Below are 19,391 nucleotides of genomic sequence, written 5' to 3'. Positions count from 1 at the left end.
ACGTACCTCTCCACAAAGGAATATTCACAATCTCCTTTCTGTATCTAGTTCCTGACAGCAGTAGCAATATTACCTCCCATATTTAGAGTGCCTACCACGTGCCATTCTCAGAACTATCTCAAAACAATCCACTACGAAGAGAAAACTAGGGCTTTGAGAGGCTAAATTGCCCAGGGTAGTGTAACCATTAAAGGTAACACCAGGGAGTCCAACCCAGGTTCAGTCTTAACTCCACAGCTTATTCCCTTTAATTACCACAGTCTACTAGCTCCCCAAGAAAGCAATTATTGTGGTTAAGCTCTTCTTACTTAATTTAAATCTCAACTTCCTTATGGCTTCGTTTTGAATACATATAAACTAAAGAAAAATTTGAAATACATTTTCCATTACAAAAGTTAAGATTGGTCTATAAGAGATGTTTCTTTTCCATATAAACTGCAGAAACAGCTTCTGGAAAGTAGCCATTATAAATAAACCTTCAAAATTAGACTAGATTTCAAATGATACATGGATGTGTTGGACATTTTTAAGAGTGCAGGTGAATGTAAATAAAACTATGGGAGGAGAGAAACTATGAAATTATAAACAGGGAAGGAAATAGGCTTTTTCTTCTTTAATATATTTTCCACAACATTAAGTAGTGATCTGTATCTCTCGCTCTGTTGACTATATCTTTTAATAGTGCATCCCAAGAACACAGTTGGGTAAATGACAGTGTCCTTCTTAGTGGGGGGAAAGCTGTAGCAATATTATTTAAAATATGATCTCCAAACACAATATATCAAATGTAATATCAATACAAATATCGATAAATACTATTTATCACAGTATTAACCCTAGCCCTTCCTAGAAAGGTTTTCACTATGCCATGCTGTCATGTTACACTCTCAGCTCGCATTGGAAGGTTGCTATATGAACCAAGACATGACATCCACTTCGCCTGCAATACAAATGTTGCTCTGACCCTTGACCCGTTACATAATGTCATCAACTTAATAATCCCTTTGAAAAAGTTGTTTTAAATGTACTACTTGGGCACGTCGGAGATCAGCGGAAGGAACTATAGAATTCCCTCCTTCCTGAGAGCGAAACCTCTATTCTTTCCCTTGTTGCTCTGGGTACTTGGCAGCTCAAACCAAAATTAAGCCGAAATTATGGTAGCTAAGAGGAATATCCAGTTTGAGCCCTAATTTTATATTTCCATTTTAGTAATCATATTATTATATGTTTGACTATAAACCATCAAATCCTTTTTGAATGAGGTTTGATGTAAGTTAAAAACCTAACCTACCTCAGTCCTAGAGTTTAACCATCAGCTTGGTCTGAAATCAGATGACACAGAATTAGTCTAGATCCATGGGTCAGCAAACGTTTTCTGTAAAGGGCCCAATAATAAATATTTTAGGCCTTAAGAGCCATAGAGTCTCTGTTGCAACTACTCAACTCTGCTGTTGTAGAACAAAAAAGGCCAAAGACAGTACAAAAACAAATGCGTGGCTGTGTTCCAATCAAACTTCGTTTACAGAAACAGGCGTTGGGTCAGATTTGGCCAGTGGGCCATGGTTTGCCAACCCCTGGCAAGAAAATTTCTATGGTCTTTCACTTTCTGTATTTCTTCAAAAACCATTCCATGTAAAACCCCCAAGTTACAAAAACAAGAGCAATTTGAAACCATAAGAGTAACTCCAATTCTGTAGCTCTGATAGCAGTTGGCATTTGTTTTTCACGTTGACTATATAATACACTTAATTTAAAAGTGCAGGATGCACTCAGGAATGGACAGAAAATTGCTAAATATGCTCTACTCTTCAAGTATTCATAAATAATTCTGATCTAATGATAAAGTCCATTGAATCAGAGTCTCCTGAGTCACACCCTTCTTGGATGTTGCCATGGGAATAGGTTAAGAACTTTTTTGGAAAACACCTACTCTTTTAGGCCACTATACTATTCCACGTACTAAAGCACTGATTTACTAAATACTATCTAGATACTAGGAAAGGGAATAATTGGTTGGTCCTTCCAATCTTTTCCTTTAGAGAATTATATGTTCTTACAAATGCAGGGACATAAGATATATTTTTCCAAAGCAGGGTATTGAAGGACCATAAATGTATATGTTTTACATTCTGCTAAGTTTTGTAGGCATAAATCTGTAAAGACAATTGTCCTCTTACTGTTCTCAAAATCAGCTTAAAGTCGAAATGCTGATAAATAACTATACCAATAAATCTTAAGTAGTTCAATGGCATTGTAGCAGGCAGACTTTTGTATCGTTTTATTCCCAAAATTAACTTTAAACATTGCTATTCTTTGAACCAATAGTATATCCCTTAGGACAATGCTCCCCAAACTAGGTTACATGTCAGAATTACCTGTGTCTGTTTTTAACATATAAATTTCTGGGTCCCACTCCCAGCCTACTGAATGAGAAAAATATCGGTGGGGCTTTACTTTGTTTCTTCCCAGAACTCTGATGCGTGTGGACAAAGTGATTACATTCTCACCACATACTTTTGTGAAGTAAAAATTCATTACTGCCTTTAACAGATAAGAGAACTAGAACTCAGAGCACTTAACTTGCTTAAGGTCAAGTATACACAGCCTCATAGTCGTTCCGGTTAGAGCCACCAATTTCTGTTATATCATAGAATGGAATTAACCGGGGAAAAACATAATGTCCATATTCGAATTTACAACCCAAGACTGGTTACTTTTCCTTTCAATAAATGTTTACTAAATTAGTGGGAAAATTAAACACAATATGAAGCCCAAACGTAACTCTGCAAGAACAGATTATACTGAATCGTAGGACGTTGCCTGCCTGAACTAGCACCCTTTAATTTTTTCTAATTTTTATCCATTTCTGGCCTTAAATGGTTAAAAAAAAAGTGGCCCCATGCTGGAAAAAGGCCACCTGTGCTTCAAAGGATGGCACAAAAAAGAGGTCAGCAGAAATGGTGGGGGTCGAGTCAAAAGAGGATTGGAAAGCAGGTGGAATAAATGAGTAGAATAGGGAAAATGCATTTTATATTTATTTTCCTAGGACTTTATAAATGTGTCAGATCTGCACCTGAGCACTCTTGTACTTTGTGGGAGTGCCTATTTTGTTTTTAATGTAATATTTTCAAATTTCAGGTTAGCAAACAGCAATGGTGAAAAGAAAGATAGGTGGGGTAGGTCTCCAGATCATTCTGAATTGCTTCCACTTTCCCCAAGCTGTTCAACATGGGGAGATGAAGTTTAAATGTGCCAATATAGCATCCCACTATCTGCTGCTGTACACATAGTAAAATAAGCATGGGGTGGGTATGTGGAACTAAACAAAAAAAATTTTTGCAAGAATCAAATCTCTAGAAAATATTTTTGACAGTTAAGTGCTTCAATTCAAACATAACTTGTAGATTAAATGTGTGGCCACGGAAAATAAGCTGCAATAAAAAAGTGGCTTTTTTTCTGTAGGTTAGATAATCAGGGACATGTTAGATGACGGTCATAGAACTTTTTTTATCTCAGGTATTCAATGCACATGCTCTCACAGTGAAAACTACAAAATCCAATGAAGAACCAAAAATCAATTTCCCATACTTGTGAAATTGCTACCCTTTCTTGAGGCTGATCCAGGAAAAATATCTTACTATACAAAGTAAAAGAATACCCAGAAAGAGGCATGGATATTTTCAAAGCAGAGGAAATGTGGGGAAAGGGAGCCAAATCAGTATTTACACTGACAAATTCTGGTGACACCATCTAGTTATCTTGTGCTACGGGCCCAGCAGCTCCCTTTGCTGCCAGATTCTATTGCCTTCAGGCTCTCTTCGCACTTTCTTGGTATTTGGAAGCTACAAAGTCATCCTCCTTTTTCTTGTAAAACTGACTCGAGGACATCAAGGGAGAGAAGAGCCATATTCCTTGTTTTGCAACTGGAGAAAACTGAAAATTGGAATTGAAGTTGAAATGCACAGATAATCCAAGCTGTGCCTATACACAGTCAGTAGCAGCACCAAGGAGACAGAAGAACGTGGGAATTTCAGGCAATAGTGTTGTGTTATCAGGGCCAATGCTTTGCAGGATTCCAGGAGCACAGCTCATGTGGAACAAAGGCGGTGGTTATACAGTCAAGCACCTGGTTCAGCGATGGGCTAAAATAATTTACGGGATGAGAGGAAGACTAAATGTTTTACGTCTTTCCTTAATACCAACAGCAGCTATTCTGATCAATGGTTTTCTGACAATATCATTTATGGATGTTCCAGAACTTTAGATTGGTCCTTCTTAATAGAACCAACCCCAGTGAGGTTTGTAAACTTGGTTTCCAGCTGCTTTGATATTCCAGAGCATTCAACTTCCCTTTTGTTTTTCTTATTTGTTTCCAAAAGCTCTAGGGACCAGCAAATGGCATTCCTGAAGACCTGTGCTAATGACCTCTGCACATTTTTAAGAACTTTCTTTTCATCAAAGTGGATCTCTTGGGGCTTTCTTCCCTGGGAGTTTTGTTAGCTAAGCAGCTTATAACTTTACCGCCAACATGGTAAAAGGTAGTGAAGGGTAATCATGGCTAAATGTCCCCCAGCCTCTTTCACTGACCAGCATAAACCAGCACTTTAAAGAGCAAGGGGGGACCTAACAGAAGAGCAAGTGCTACAAGGATGTCAAGATGGCTGAAAGTGAAATGACAAATGAAAATTATTGTGGCACCGGGATCTGACTTTTTCTCCCAAAGGAAACCATCATGGAGATCAGCAGTGGATTCAAATTGCATTTCCTCCCCTCCCTTTTGATAAAAAGAAAAACAGATACACTGTATTGTCGGAAAGAGAAAAATCTGATTGGCTCATGGAGAATGAGTGCTATACATCCTGGTAGCTCTAATAATGATAGATTAGTGCAGGATAAGGGGCCAAAGAGGAAGTGGGCAACACGGAGGTGAAGAGGACGAGCACAGAAGTGAGAGTTGGAACACAGGGGTTCAAATCCTGCCCTTCCAGCACTCCAGGTTTAAGATACAAGGTGAGTCACTGCACCTCTCCAAGCCTCAGTTTCCTCTTCTGGAATTGGGGAAGGAATGAATATTTCTTTTTTTTTTTTTTAATAAGTGCCTTGCCTTTTTTTTTATACATTATGTAATTTTTATTTATTTATTTATTTATTTTTGGCTGTGTTGGGTCTTCGTTTCTGTGCGAGGGCTTTCTCTAGTTGTGGCAAGCGGGGGCCACTCTTCATCGCGGTGCGCGGGCCTCTCACTATCTCGGCCTCTCTTGTTGCGGAGCACAGGCTCCAGACGCCCAGGCTCAGTAATTGTGGCTCACGGGCCTAGTTGCTCCGCGGCACGTGGGATCTTCCCAGACCAGGGCTCGAACCCGTGTCCCCTGCATTGGCAGGCAGATTCTCAACCACTGCGCCACCAAGGAAGCCCAAGGAATGAATATTTCTTCATCTTAGGGCACTCAGGGGCCTTCAGTGAGGATTAAATGAGGCCACGAATACAGAATACAACATGTCACATGGTTAGTTACTCAAGAAATGTCAGCTGTTACTGTTATTGCCCTTTTTGACCCTCATCACCTACTCAACTTTTTTTTCAAATAACTTGTTTAAAAACTTGTCTCTTATTTTTCACTTCAAATGACAGAAATAAAAAGTACTTGACTAGTAATGGCATGTGAGATAAATATCTATACTTCTTTTGCATTTAGAACCAACCTGTGAATCACATTTAAGCTGGCTTCTCGAAACAATTTCCAGCACATTCTACTTGCAGTCAGATGGAGTGGCAATTTTCTTAAAATATGGAGCAGTTTGGTGCTGGGCAGAACATGTATTTGGGCTCATAAACAAAAACATGTTTTACGTAGCATTTAAAGATGAACTATGCAGCTCCAAAATGCTACAAAAATATAAACAAAATAATTTCAGGAATAAAGAAATGTAGCTAAAAGAAAATGGGGAGGAAGCAGAAAAGGAGCCAAGTTTTCTATGATGCAAGAAAGCTGATCATGGGTAAAACTTGGTTCTTGTGAATTTTTTTAGAGGAAGATAGTAGCACATTTCAGGAAATATTTAATATTAGAAGGCAAGCAACTTCGGTAATTACTCCGGACTCTGACCTTTTTCTAGTAGCCCCAGCCCAGGGTCGGCACCGAGCCTTTCTTCAGTGATGACAACCGCATAGTGATGCTGAGTGAGAATGCGCTGGTGGAGCTGAAGCTCCCTTTTGCTGGAGGAAGGAGGCCTGTAGAGAACGGCCTTTCTGCCATGGCTGCCGAAGTGGGTCTCAACTGACTCTTCGATCTACAGAAGGAAAGAAGGCATAAAAATTCAAGGAGAAAAAGGAGCACGTTTCCCTTGAAGGAGATCATTAATGCAAATCGGGGGCCGTTCAGAAAGTTGTCTTTTAAGTTTTTCTCTGGAAATGAATGACAGATCCTCTGAAAGGCTGACCAGGACAAAGGCAACCTCATCTGCGAGAACTGAAGGTGAACTGTATTTTTCTCATTATTCCAGAAGGATGAAAATTTCAGGCCATTAAAATATAGAGTTGCTGGAGGAATACCGTGGCATGGAAATACCGAGCTCAACTCTGGCTGAAAAATAGAAATTAATAGCAACGCTTTTCATCTGCATTGTGCTTTTCTGTAGTAGTTCCAACTGCCTTATCTTTTAACAGTTCTTTTAGGTAAACACATTAGAGGAAATAGACTCAGGGAGGATGGATTTTGCACCGGAAGGACAGGGGAGTACAGCTGAGAAGCAATCCCAGAGCTCTCTGGAGATGCACGACGCTGCTGCTTCTCTCCATCAGGACGCAGCAAAATTTGAATGCATCTCAGTGAGGCAGGATGGAACTTCATGTGAGAAGGGGCGGGTATCACTTAAGTATCATAATTTTAGGTTCTTCCTTCAGTGGTTTATTGCTCCTCCAAAAACATATTCTTTCTCACGCTGATGTTTGAAATACCGTTAACAAGAGGGAAGTTTGGGGACTTCCCTGGTGGCACAGTGATTAAGAATCTGCCTGCCAATGCACGGGACACAGGTTCGAGCCCTGGTCTGGGAAGATCCCACATGCCGCGGAGCAACTAAGCCCACAAGCCACAACTACTAAGCCCGCGCGCCTAGAGCCCGTGCTCCACAACAAGAGAAGCCACCGCAGTGAGAAGCATGTGCACCACAACGAAGAGTGGCCCTCACTCGCCGCAACTAGAGAAAGCCCGCGCGCAGCAACAGAGACCCAACGCAGCCAAAAATAAATAAATACATTTATAAAAAAAAAAAAGAGGGAAGTTTTGAATTGGCAAGTAGAAAGAATACTGACATTGAAATTCATTATACGATTTAATGGCAGATACTATGTGTTTTCCTGAAAATTTGTGACTAAACCTTGATTAAGTAGACATTTTTTACTACGGGAAGGAGTGATGAAAGTGGATGGGGGTTAGAGAAAAAAAAAAAAAGGGAGATGCCAAAGAAGAGGAAACAAAGGGGTTGGAGAAGGCAGATGAGGGGGAAGAGGTAAAAAATGAAATTGGGAAACCACATTACTTTTAGTGGCAGCTCTGAATCAAATTGTCCATTTCATGGATCTAAGACACATTTTGTACCCTGTCTTTTCACTCCTTAAATTTCTTCATTATTTCCCATTACTGACCGAATCAATTCCACATCTTTATCAAGGAATGTAGGCCATTTGAACTTAGACCCATCTTCCTTCTCTGGTCACGTTGTACTCTTAGTCATTTCCATTCCTGATCCCATCCGGCTCCTTCATACAGACTCCACTGTGCCTTCAACCCACAATTCCTTCCTCTCTCTCCATTCTTCTGTTTAGCAAACTCCAAATCAAACAGTACCTCTTTGGAAAATTTTCATTGAAATACATCCTTCCATCAGCACTTATGAAATTGTGTCTCTCCCTGATGTGAGTTCCCTAACAGGCAGCCTGCATTGTCCCTGTGTCTCTAGTACACATCGTACATACTTAATAAATGAAGATACCTAGTAAATTAATGGACCGTAATGCTCTATCAAGATCTGATCTTTGAATATACATATGGAAAGAAGAAACAGCTTTAGCTTGTAAACGCTTTGAGGGCAGGAACCATATCCTATTTTCATTGCATACAAATGATGGCTATCTGAAAATTAATAGACAAAGCATGCTGTAGTGCAGAAGGACACAAACTCTGCAGCCAGACTGCCGGCTTCAAATCCCCTGGTTCCACCAGCACTAATCATGTGACCTTGGACAGTACCTTCTTCCTAAGTCTGCTGTGAGGATTAAGGACTTAATATGTGTAAAGTGCTTAGAACTGTGCCTGGCATAAAGGAAGTCCTATATATGTGTTTTTAAAATAATCATATGTCAAAAAGAGCAAAGAGTCAGGAACACTGTTTCTGTATCTGAGCTTTGCCTGACACATGCTAACATAGGCTCTTAATACATGTGTGATGAATACAAAGGAAAGAAAGAGAACACCAGCTATCACACCTTCTGTGCATGGTACTTTGGGAAAACATGATCAGATATTTTCCCTTGTTAAAGGATATTGCGTTTTATTGATAACGAAACTACTTAAACTTAAGAATTTAACTGCAAACTGGGACATAACTCCCCAGCAAATGTTGTAATTGTTCGTAGTGATAAACAATTAAGAAGGAGTATTTGAAACCAACTACTGGACTCAGGAGTTAGAGGGAAACAGTAGCCCATAGGAGGCCAAAATAAACAAACATGCGTCTAGGTGAAAGGGGAAGACAGATACTTCCAAATATATCACTGTCACTCAAGCAAAATACAATGTCCAGAATTCTCTTCTCACATTATTTTCTTTCACAATCACAGGATGCCCCTCTCGATTACAGCTGGCTCGGGTACAGCAGTGATTTCACATGAGGAGAGTGTATTTCCAAACTTTAAGTTCTTATTATTTTGAAAGATATAATCCCTCTTTCCCACCCCCACCCCCCAAACCATGATCAGTTTAAGTAAGAGCAGCAAAGTTCTTGCCGGCATATCTTATAGAGAGCATATTTTAAATAAAGTGTTAATTATTGGCCATATTTTATCATAACCTTTATAACACACTGAAATTTTAACTCACGTCTCAGACTGCAGAGAATAAATAGGAAATGAGTTTGTCTGTCAAATTATGTTGTATTATCCTGTAATACAAACTGCCCCTGCTGTAATATTTGTAACACCCTGTATCAGCAGAATGGCCGAATACCAAGGGGCGAGGACGGTTTTAGCTGGTCCAACAACAGGGGCACGCACTGCGTATGTGAAATACAACTATGTCAACCGCACCAGCAAATGCGGGATTATCAAATGCCCGCAGCCGCACTTTTGGAAATGAGAGCTCCTGATGACTCCTACAAGTTTGAGGGTATATTTTTAGTGGAAGAATACATTAAACCTGGCTATCACTACAACAACTGAACTTGAGACTTGCGGGTCTGCTGCGGAGAATTTAGAAAAGAATGAGTGTTACTGGATGTTGACACTCTGAACCCCGAGCCACTTCCCTCCCTCCCTTCTTCCTGAGAGATCTGCAGAATAGCTCCTCAGAAATCACTTCGCTGGACTACACGGAAGTTGCTTTATAACCGAGCACATTATTTTTATTGGAAGGACTTCAAAATCTGAAGCCTCTATGCCGCCTTAGGATAGAGTGTTGTAATAAACTAGTTGGAGGGTTAGATGCAGCCATGTAAGGAATCAAAAATCTAGATTTGGATTCTGGCTCTGCCACTCGCGTGCTTCGTCCGCTGGGGAGAGTGATGTAATCTCCCCACATCAGAGTTTTCTCATATGTATAGTTGAAGTAGTGAATCCTACTTCATGAGATCGTATGGTGAAATTAAATCAGTTTTCTATATGAAAGTGTCCAACACAGCAGTGATGTAATCTCCCCACATCAGAGTTTTCTCATATGTATAGTTGAAGTAGCGAATCCTACTTCATGAGATCGTATGGTGAAATTAAATCAGTTTTCTATATGAAAGTGTCCAACACAGCAGTGATGTAATCTCCCCACATCAGAGTTTTCTCATATGTATAGTTGAAGTAGCGCATCCTACTTCATGAGATCGTATGGTGAAATTAAATCAGTTTTCTATATGAAAGTGTCCAACACAGCAGTGATGTAATCTCCCCACATCAGAGTTTTCTCATATGTATAGTTAAAGTAGCGAATCCTACTTCATGAGATTTTATGGTGAAATTAAATCAGTTTTCTATATGAAAGTGTCCAACACAGCATCCCACCAATAAACCATGTTAAATATACACAAGTAAAATTGAATAAAAATCTATATCCCATTGTAACTCTGCTTTTATATTAGAAATTCTGTAAGTTTTTCAATTAATATAGTTTGGTCTCTGTCATAAAAAGCCTTTCTACAGTAAACTATATGCTTCTATATACCCTGATACATATTTTTCTCTGTCAGGCTTATCATCTTTTAAGGCAAAAATATGATTTCTTTATTGTGTTTATTGTCTGTTTCCCCACACCACAAAAGAAGGTAAATGAAAGCATATATTTTTGTCTGTTTTGTTCACTTTTGTTTCCCCAGCCTAAGAATAGTCCTTGGCACATAACGGGCACATAATAAATATTCTTTGAATGAATGAATACAAACATCTTTTTTTTCAATATGTAAAAGTCTTTTTTATAAATACTACCATGGAAGATTGGGATAGAAAGTGGTGAAAATTTGTATTAAGAAATTTGTTTCAAATGTAAAATCGATAGCTAGTGGGAAGCAGCCACATAGCACAGGGAGATGAGCTCGGTGCTTTGTGACCACCTAGAGGGGTGGGATAGGGAGGGTGGGAGGGAGACGCAAGAGGGAGGGGATATGGGGATATATGTATACATATAGCTGATTCACTTTGTTATACAGCAGAAACTAACACACCATTGTAAAGCAATTATACTCCAATAAAGATGTTTAAAAAAATAAAAATAAAAATAAAGCAATTTGTTTCAGTAGAATAGTGGCAAGAATGACAAAAATAGAGTTAAGTACTTGAGCAAAGTAATGAATTTACAGTAAAAAAAAATTCAATAAAGAGCTATATTATAAAGGCAGTATATTTCTCTGTTACTATTGACAAGTCTTTACCAAGACTTACGACAAAAGCAAGAAATACAGCTTTTGAAAATATAGTAGAGATGAGAAATAAAACTTGTTTTTTTTCCATACGACAGAAAGATTTTTTTTCTGGATTTATTAAAGTAGCTACGTATTTATGACGCTTTTTGATGCTCAAATACAAATCACATAGTAGACCTCGTATGTGTGTCATATACAACTAAAAGTCAAGTTGCCATGCTGTCTAGATTTTTGGCATTTTAGAAATATTATAGAGTCTATCATAGTGAATTACGTTTAATTTTTCCACTACGAGAATAGAGAATTTTTTTCCATTGGCAAGATGTACACTTATTTTAGAGAATTCAAGGAATAAAATGGATGGAGTTTTCCAGGATGCATATCCTATACATTTTCTACTTAAACACTATTTATAATTGTAGGACAGTTTAGGAACTGCAGGTTCCCTGGATATGCAAACAGAGCCTCGGAGAATGTTCCCTACTTAAATGAACATTTAGTGACCCTCGCCCTCCATCTCACAGCTGACTCAGCTGAACCTTGAGCCCGTCATGGAACGATCACACATTTCTCAGAACTACTCCATGACAAATGAGCGCCCTCTGAATGTACCCCCAAACTGTACTTTGGGGCTATCCCAACACCCAACACCCAATGTAAGGCAAATTTACCCATCTGTGGCTCTATGTAAGTTCTAAACAAAAGCAATAAAGTTTCAATATTAAAGAGTATCCACAATATAACTTTGATGAAATGGCACCCATTTAAATAGCTATTGCCAAAACTCATCTTCACCTATTCCTCAATCTAATTTTCCCTTTGACACTCTTCACAATTTATAGTTACAGATTGCTTGTTTACTGTCTGCCCTTCCTACAAGTCTGTATGTTTCATGAGGGTCTAGACTTGTCTGCTTTGGTCATTGTTGTACACACAGCCTACTGCCAGTTTCTAAATAAGAGTGAATGGGAGGATGAATGAGCAAATGAATAAACGCTAAATGCAAACTATGAGTTCATTACTTGTAAATATATGCATGCCCTTTCATTATTTTACTCTCCGTCAGGTAAAAAAACCCACTAGAAAGTCTCAGTGGAGGCTTTGACATCCGCATCTCAAGTCATAAGATATCCATGACCTCTTCATCCCTAATGACTCTCTCCTCCACTTCACTTCAACCACCCACTCCAATGGCCAAATCTTGCTTGATCTTTGTGTTCCCCCAGACAGTCCCATCTCTGAAATTATAAAATGAGATACTCCATTCTCCGATCACATTCATTTATTTCCAGATCTTCTCATTTATTCCTAATATATCAGTTCTTCAACCACTGGTCTTTCCCCTTAATGCCAACTTTCTACTAGCCTCCTTTCACCTTCCTTCTCCGCATCTCAGATTCCAGGATCCAACACTCTCTACCCAGTACATTAAATTCCCTTGCTCCATTGTACGTGCATCACAGTCATATGGCAAACCTCAAGCATGGACGAGCTGGAGACACAGCATTAAATAAGACAGGCAAGTCTCTGCCCTCACAGAGCTGACAGCCCATCAAGGAAGGCAGACATAAACATCTAGTTATAATACATGACGACATGCCAGGTAAACCGGGAGAAAGAGGATGCTGTGAAAACTCTGATCTGAGAGAGCCGAGGAAGATCTCCGCAACCCGCCTGACCTGCTCCTGGGCTGGGGTGGCTGAGAGCTGCTGAAGAAAAGGGCTCAGTTGGACAGATCCTGGTTGGCAAAGCCAGTTCAGTCCTCACACTTCCCAGACCATCCAACTATGCTTCCTGGGTCAATTCTCTCTCACATTCTCCAAAGTGACAAACTTTCCCACTCTCCAGCCACCTCCTTATTTCTACAGATAACATCCTCCTCCTGACAGAGGAAAGGAGCCCTCTTAGAAGGAAACACACTGAGTTACACTACGTCTGTTTGGGCAAACCTATAGCCTATCAGCACAACCAGCATTTCCTCTTTTCTTCTGATTTCCACAGAAGAAACCTGTCCACTTCTTATCGATGGTCAATCACTCTGCTTATTCTCCAGACTCCAGAATCCCCCTCCCTCCATGCAACAAACCTCCTCTCAAGTTCCACCCTCAAATCCCTGAGAACTTTCTCCTTCTTTTAGCTCCTTCTCCTGGATCCTTACTATCTCCTCCCCCTTCTCTCCCACTGGCTCTTTCTCAACATTTATTCATTTACCTATTTAATATTTTTGAATGCTTTCTATGTGTCAGGCATGGTTCTAGTCTCTGAGAAATACAATAGTGAAGAACCTGGATAAAGTTCTAGCTCTCACTGAGCTTACTTTTTAGTGGGAGGAGCAATAGACAATTAATGGAATCATGAAAGATAAGTTCTTGCAGAGATAAGATATCTGGTCAGGGCAAAGTGTCAAAGATGACCCAGATGGTCATGCTACTGTTGCTTGCATGTGTTATGAATGTTGTGTATGAAAGACAATGAGAGAAGAAGGATAATTCTTGGACAGAGAGAAAAGATAAGAAGAGGTATTAAAACAGAAGTCCTTGAAGGTCAGCAGCAGAGGTACTTTTTATTGTGAGTGGTAAATACGGTCAGGTAGGCAACAAGAAATAACTGGCAGTGAAGATAAAAGTGGAGGTAATGCAACATGACTTATTATCTTGTTAAGTAGCTGGTAGGAAACCAAAACCTAGTTAGCAGTAGAGAATTTAAAAGCCAGGTCATGGAAGCAACCTAAATGCCCATCAACAGACGAATGGATAAAGAAGATGTGATACATATATAAAATGGAATATAACTCAGCCATAAAAAGGAACAAAATTGGGTCATTTGTAGAGACGTGGATGGACCTAGAGACTGTCATACAGAGTGAAGTAAGTCAGAAAGAGGAAAACAAATATCATATATTAACGCATATATGTGGAATCTAGAAAAATGGTACAGATGAACCAGTGTGCAAGGCAGAAATAGAGACACAGATGTAGAGAACAAACATATGGACACCAAGGGGGGAAAGCGGGGTGGTGGGGGGGTGGGGGGATGAACTGGGAGACTGGGATTGACATGTATACATTAATATGTATAAAATAGATAATTAATAAGAACCTGCTGTATATAAAATAAATAAATAAAATTAAATTTAAAAAAATAAATAAAATGAAGCTATAATTGCAAAAAAAAAAAAAGTTGGTCACTTTATGCTGGTCTTTCTACCTAGGTACAATTTTGATGAACTTTGATGCCGTTTACAAAAAAACCATAGCAGGGAAGAGGTGGATGAGGAAAACTAGACTTACTAAGATAAAGTGAGGATGTTTTCTTGTTTTCTTGGTTTTCTGGATGGATGGGTACCATGATAGAATTTCAGAAGACCAGACTTCTACTACCTAAATCACAGGATTTCCTAAGAACTATATGTCATGGTTCCCACAATGCAGAAAATAAGTTGTGTTGTTTTTTTTTTTTAATGGAAGCATTCAGTGACCTGGGTGACCATGCCACAAGAGGGAGACCTGAGATCTGTCTTAAGGAGGCATCTAATGGCATTGGGGGAACACTGAGAGGCAGAGCACTTTGAGGAGAGGTCAGTGAGTAAACCACACTGTGGAGCCAGGTTGGGTGTAGAAGTGAGACAGAAAGGGGGCAGGGTACAACCCTTAAAAAAATGACAGCCATTGAGGGTACGACATAAACTAGTTAGAACCAACTAGGTCCAAGATGGCGGACAAGTCGACTTCCCTTGAGCCTCCATAGACGCTCATTGTAATACATCAGCTAAATGACACACCCACAGGCACCATGACAGTTCCGAGGCCAACCATAAAAGGTCAAAAAGTGGGCTGTGGCCCAATTCCTGGCAGTTTCCACCCCTTCCCCAAAATACTGTAGTTGAAATAATCCTCCCACTCATTAGCCTATGAAATTACCCACCCCTATAAAAACCGACAACCCCATACCCTGGGGCCTCTTGCCTTCCAAAATGGCCCACACTCTGTCTATGGAGTGTGTATCTCCCTGAATAAACCTTCATTCACTTTACTCTGGCTCGCTCTTGAATCTTTTCCTGCGCGAAGCCAAGAACCCACACTTGGCTGCCGTCCCAGGGACTCGCCTGAGTCCTGGGATGTGATGATCCTCTAGAGCCCCACCTTCCTTCCTGCAACAGAAGGAGAGGCAGCGACAGGACAGTCGCACCTCACAGCGTGAGGGAGAGGTCAGGTACAGAGGATGAAAACATTCCAGAGGTGGGGCGAAAAGTCCCAAAGAAAGGATGTGCTGTGAAGATCTTAAGTAAACAGAGAGAGAGTCTGTAAGCCTGACACATGAGAAGAAGAGAGGAGGGCACAAAAGAGGAAAACAGAAGAGAACAGCAGGACAGAGCCTGACCCGGCCATCCTAAGCTAGAAAATATTTAATGAGAAAAAAACATCAAATTGCCTTAGTCCACTGGGAACATCTGAAACACTGAGACTTAAGAGATATGGTATGATTTTTCCTCATCAGAAGAGACTTCCCACTCCATCTATAAAGTACAAAGCACATAACCTGATGGTAAACCATGAGAATGCCTCGGCCATCTCTGTCTAATGCCCTTCTCTGCCCTCCCAACTCAGAACCACACTGCGCCTTTCTAAGAGGGATGCGCAGTATAGAGCCTGTGTAGCCAGAGGAAGGAGAAGAGGAGCGCCTGGAGAAGAGCAACTTTCAAGACAAGAAAAAAAAAAAAGAAAAAAAGGCCACTTCTCAGCTCTTTAAACCCCAGCCAATGCACAGACAGGCTGGGCGTAGCTTCAATTGTGTGCTGCTCATTCCTTCCCCAGGCTGACCCGCACACAGAGCAGGAATCTTGGAGATAGAAACTGAAAACAAACCAAGAACACAAGAACAGGGGTTTCTCCTGGAGTCCCTATCTGGAGTCTGCTGCTGTGATTGCTTGCCTCCCCACGCCTGCAGTTGCTGACTGCCTATCTTACCCCCCCCCCCCGAAGTGCTCATCCATTTCAACCAACACGGAGGAACTTAGATTCCCTCTCTGCTTCTCCCAAATTTTTGTTCCTCTTTTCTAGCTGTTTTGAAAGTCATAGTAAGCATCTTTTTCAGCTTCCTCTGGAGGCTGTTCCTCCAACGAATTCAAGACTCCTTTCCTTGAGGTGCCACCCACGATGCACAGCTGTGGGCCATCAGTTTACTATTTGCCATAACTTTATAGACATAACAAAACTCAGCTGAGATTACAAAAACACAGGACTAGCTGGGAGATGGTGGTCATGATAGTGTCCTTCCAGACATCTTTAAGAATTAGATAAAGCTTTAAATGAGATCAGAAGAGAATGTAAATTACTTTTTCTTCTGGCACAGTTGATTTTACTTTCTATTTTGGATCAAATAAAAACCACTCTAAGTGTCCCTCTTTTGCCTCTTCTCCTTCCTTCTGCTTTCCTCTTTCTCTACGATTCTTTCCCATTCTCAGTCTTCTATTAATCCAACACTTAATCACATAGAGGTTCAGAGGAGGAAGACGTTATTTGCTTTCCATCCTCAAACCCTGGTAGCATTTGCTGGCCTTAGAGTAACAGCTCCCCAGCCCCCTGAATCTTATCACGGTGTCAGCAGTAGTTAAAGGACATCCGTAAAAATATAACAAAATATAAAATCAACAATTCCCAATTATGAAATACCAAGCAGAGGACAAGGAGAGACCTTGTTCTTTTGAAAAATGTTAAAATAATAGCAAGTCTCTGTCCCCCATGCCAAAACAAGGAGTTAATTCAGCAATTCAGTCTTAAAATAGAAGTCCATACAAAGGCAACGTAACAGAAAGCAAAGAACACTGGGGTCATTACAACAATATCAATACCTAAGCAGCATACAATCTACCAAACAGTTTAATGGATGCCAGAGACCCTGAATCGAAGTCAGAGGCTTTGCCAACAACACCCCAAGGACTTCTGAATCCTGAGTTTCCATTCTCCTTCCCACCCAACTCCCCCATTCATTGTCTGCTGACACCACTTAAGCTCCACTAGGTGTACTTCCCTTTCCTCAACTGCAAATGAACATCAACCTCCCAACCTACTTTTCTCGCTGTTGTAAGGATCGAAGGAGACTCAAACAGCGAAATAAAAGCTCTAGAAAGTGTACAACCCCTCATAAATGTAAGGCGCATTTACATATCTCTTAAAAAGTGATCACATTGGCACTTCCCTGGCGGTCCAGCGGTTAAGACTCCGTGCTTTCACTGCAGGGGGCGCGGGTTTGATCACTGGTTGGGGAGCTAAGATCCCGTGGCCAAAAAAAAGCAATGGTATAAATATCACTTAAAAATAGCATAAAAGTGATCTTGACAAATTAAAATATTTTAAATTGTTAAAAGATAAACTGAGGCATATTTAAAATTTTAAGAGTTTATTTGAGCAAAAACCCATTCCAGTTGGGCAGCACCAAACCTGAAGTGATTAGGAACATTCTGCCAACGGGAGCTGGGGAAAGACTTATATAGGGAAAGTATGGAAGCAGAGAAAGGAAATTATTGACGAGCTGTGGCCTAAAGCCTAGTTGGCTGTTTGTGACTGGTCATCCTTGGCGTTTTGATTTCGGAACCCTGAGCCATTCACAGAATTAGATTTTGGTTTGCCTACAGAGGCCCACACAGCCTCACAGCCACCTCGGTCTAATGGGCTCCTTGTTTCATTAATTTAACAAAATTAAAACCCTAAAAACGTCAATCAAATGATTTCATAAGGGTTCTGTCACAAGTAGAATATTAAAGGGCTGTGTTTATACATTAGGGGCATTAAAGCATTTAAAAATAATCAATGGATCACCATTTCTACTATTCTTCTCTGCTAAAAATCCAGTGTCAGAGCAAACATATCATTGTGAAAATAAAATATGGCCACTGATACCATAGACACAATGGACACACTTTTTAGATTTGGGTGCCAGATAAAAATTAGGCAGTATGTTCATGGCACAACTAAATATGATGTAATTTTATACCTTGTTATCATGTCCTATAAATAAATTCACAACCAGGATACAAAAAGCCCTTAGCAAGATTACATTCCCTCTTTGGGGCTTAGAAATACGGTCACCATTGTTTGGTCTTAGGACCTTCCCTAGGACTTACCTATTAACTCACTTTCACTCTCCACTTTAATCCTATTCCCTTCTCTGCACCGTCCCTACTACAAGGCTTGCTGCAGGTCCTCCCACCACCCATCCTGCCCAGTTTATGCCCTCGACTCTCCTCCTAGCCATGCAATGCTCTCTGCACTTCACCACTGCACACGCTAAGACCCCAGGCGCCTGCATCAGGCCATCGTGAAGAAACTTGCAGCGGCCAGCCAAGAATCTCTTTCAGCACCATGGCAAATATGCCCTCCCCTGGATAGAGAGTCCAGCCTACATGAAACACCTGCTGGATGCAAGGATAGAATTCAGGCACTGAGGTGGCGATTAAGATTCTCCATCCACTGTCGATCCGGTCACCACATTCATACTCCCAGGAGAGGTTCCTAAGGCCACTTCAAGTGTCTCATATTGTCAATCCAGGCAGATAGCATCCCCGGCTCCTTTCTTCTCCCCTCAGCACTCACATCCAAGTAGCAACCAGCTTATCTGGATTCTGCCCAGAAACCCAGGGTCCCCATGAACTGCACAGATGGTTAAGGATGGAGAGCCAGCATACTCCACGCGGGTGGTGCTGCGTCTCCAGGGCAGCAAAGGTCAGCTCCAGTTCTTGGGTGAATGAAAGGCTACAGGATAGAGGCACACATCTCACAAACCCAGAGGAACTCTGCCTCACCCTACCCATGCGGGGCTCAAAGTATTATTAAAAAACAATGGGGCAATGGGTGTTAAATATCTAGACACCAAAGTCTGCAGAAAGGAAACATCCTGCCTTATATCAAATGTGTAGACCAAGTCTCCTTAAGTGCACGTTTAGGCCTTGGCACACATTGTTTGCTTGCTTACTCTGAGCACCCCTTGTTCGCTCAGAGTGAACACAGGGGCTGTTCACACGCTATGGCCCGCTCATCTCGTCCCTTCAGCTCACTGGCCAGTACCAATATACAAGCTTGAGGACTGCCCCGGGTAACTCTCTTCCCAGCTTGACTGAGCCCTGAGAGCCCTCTTCTCTGTGCTTCCCCTTTACAAGCCCCCATCCCGTCCGCCCTGACCCCCCTCACATTGTCAGACGCTGTACCATCACACCACCACCTCATAACACAACCTCACGTATTCCTGCCAAAATCTTAGAGCTCTCCAAATTA

The 19,391-nt window shown here is 40.8% G+C and overlaps 1 protein-coding gene across 8 annotated transcripts in view; it reads right to left on the bottom strand.

Moving 5' to 3' along the window:
- Positions 1 to 19,391, bottom strand: part of CPED1 (cadherin like and PC-esterase domain containing 1) — a 297,503-nt gene that overhangs the window by 259,243 nt on the left and 18,869 nt on the right. For all 8 annotated transcript variants that reach the window (XM_082472288.1, XM_082472289.1, XM_082472283.1 and 5 more), the window contains one exon: positions 6,108 to 6,291. In XM_082472288.1, the coding sequence (XP_082328414.1) occupies positions 6,108 to 6,291 (184 nt within the window). The remainder of the gene's footprint in view (positions 1 to 6,107; positions 6,292 to 19,391) is intronic.

Source organism: Balaenoptera physalus, assembly GCF_965194825.1.
Source record: "Balaenoptera physalus genome assembly, chromosome: 8".
NCBI classification, from domain to species: domain Eukaryota; kingdom Metazoa; phylum Chordata; class Mammalia; order Artiodactyla; family Balaenopteridae; genus Balaenoptera; species Balaenoptera physalus.
This window is presented reverse-complemented; position numbering and strand designations above follow the sequence as displayed.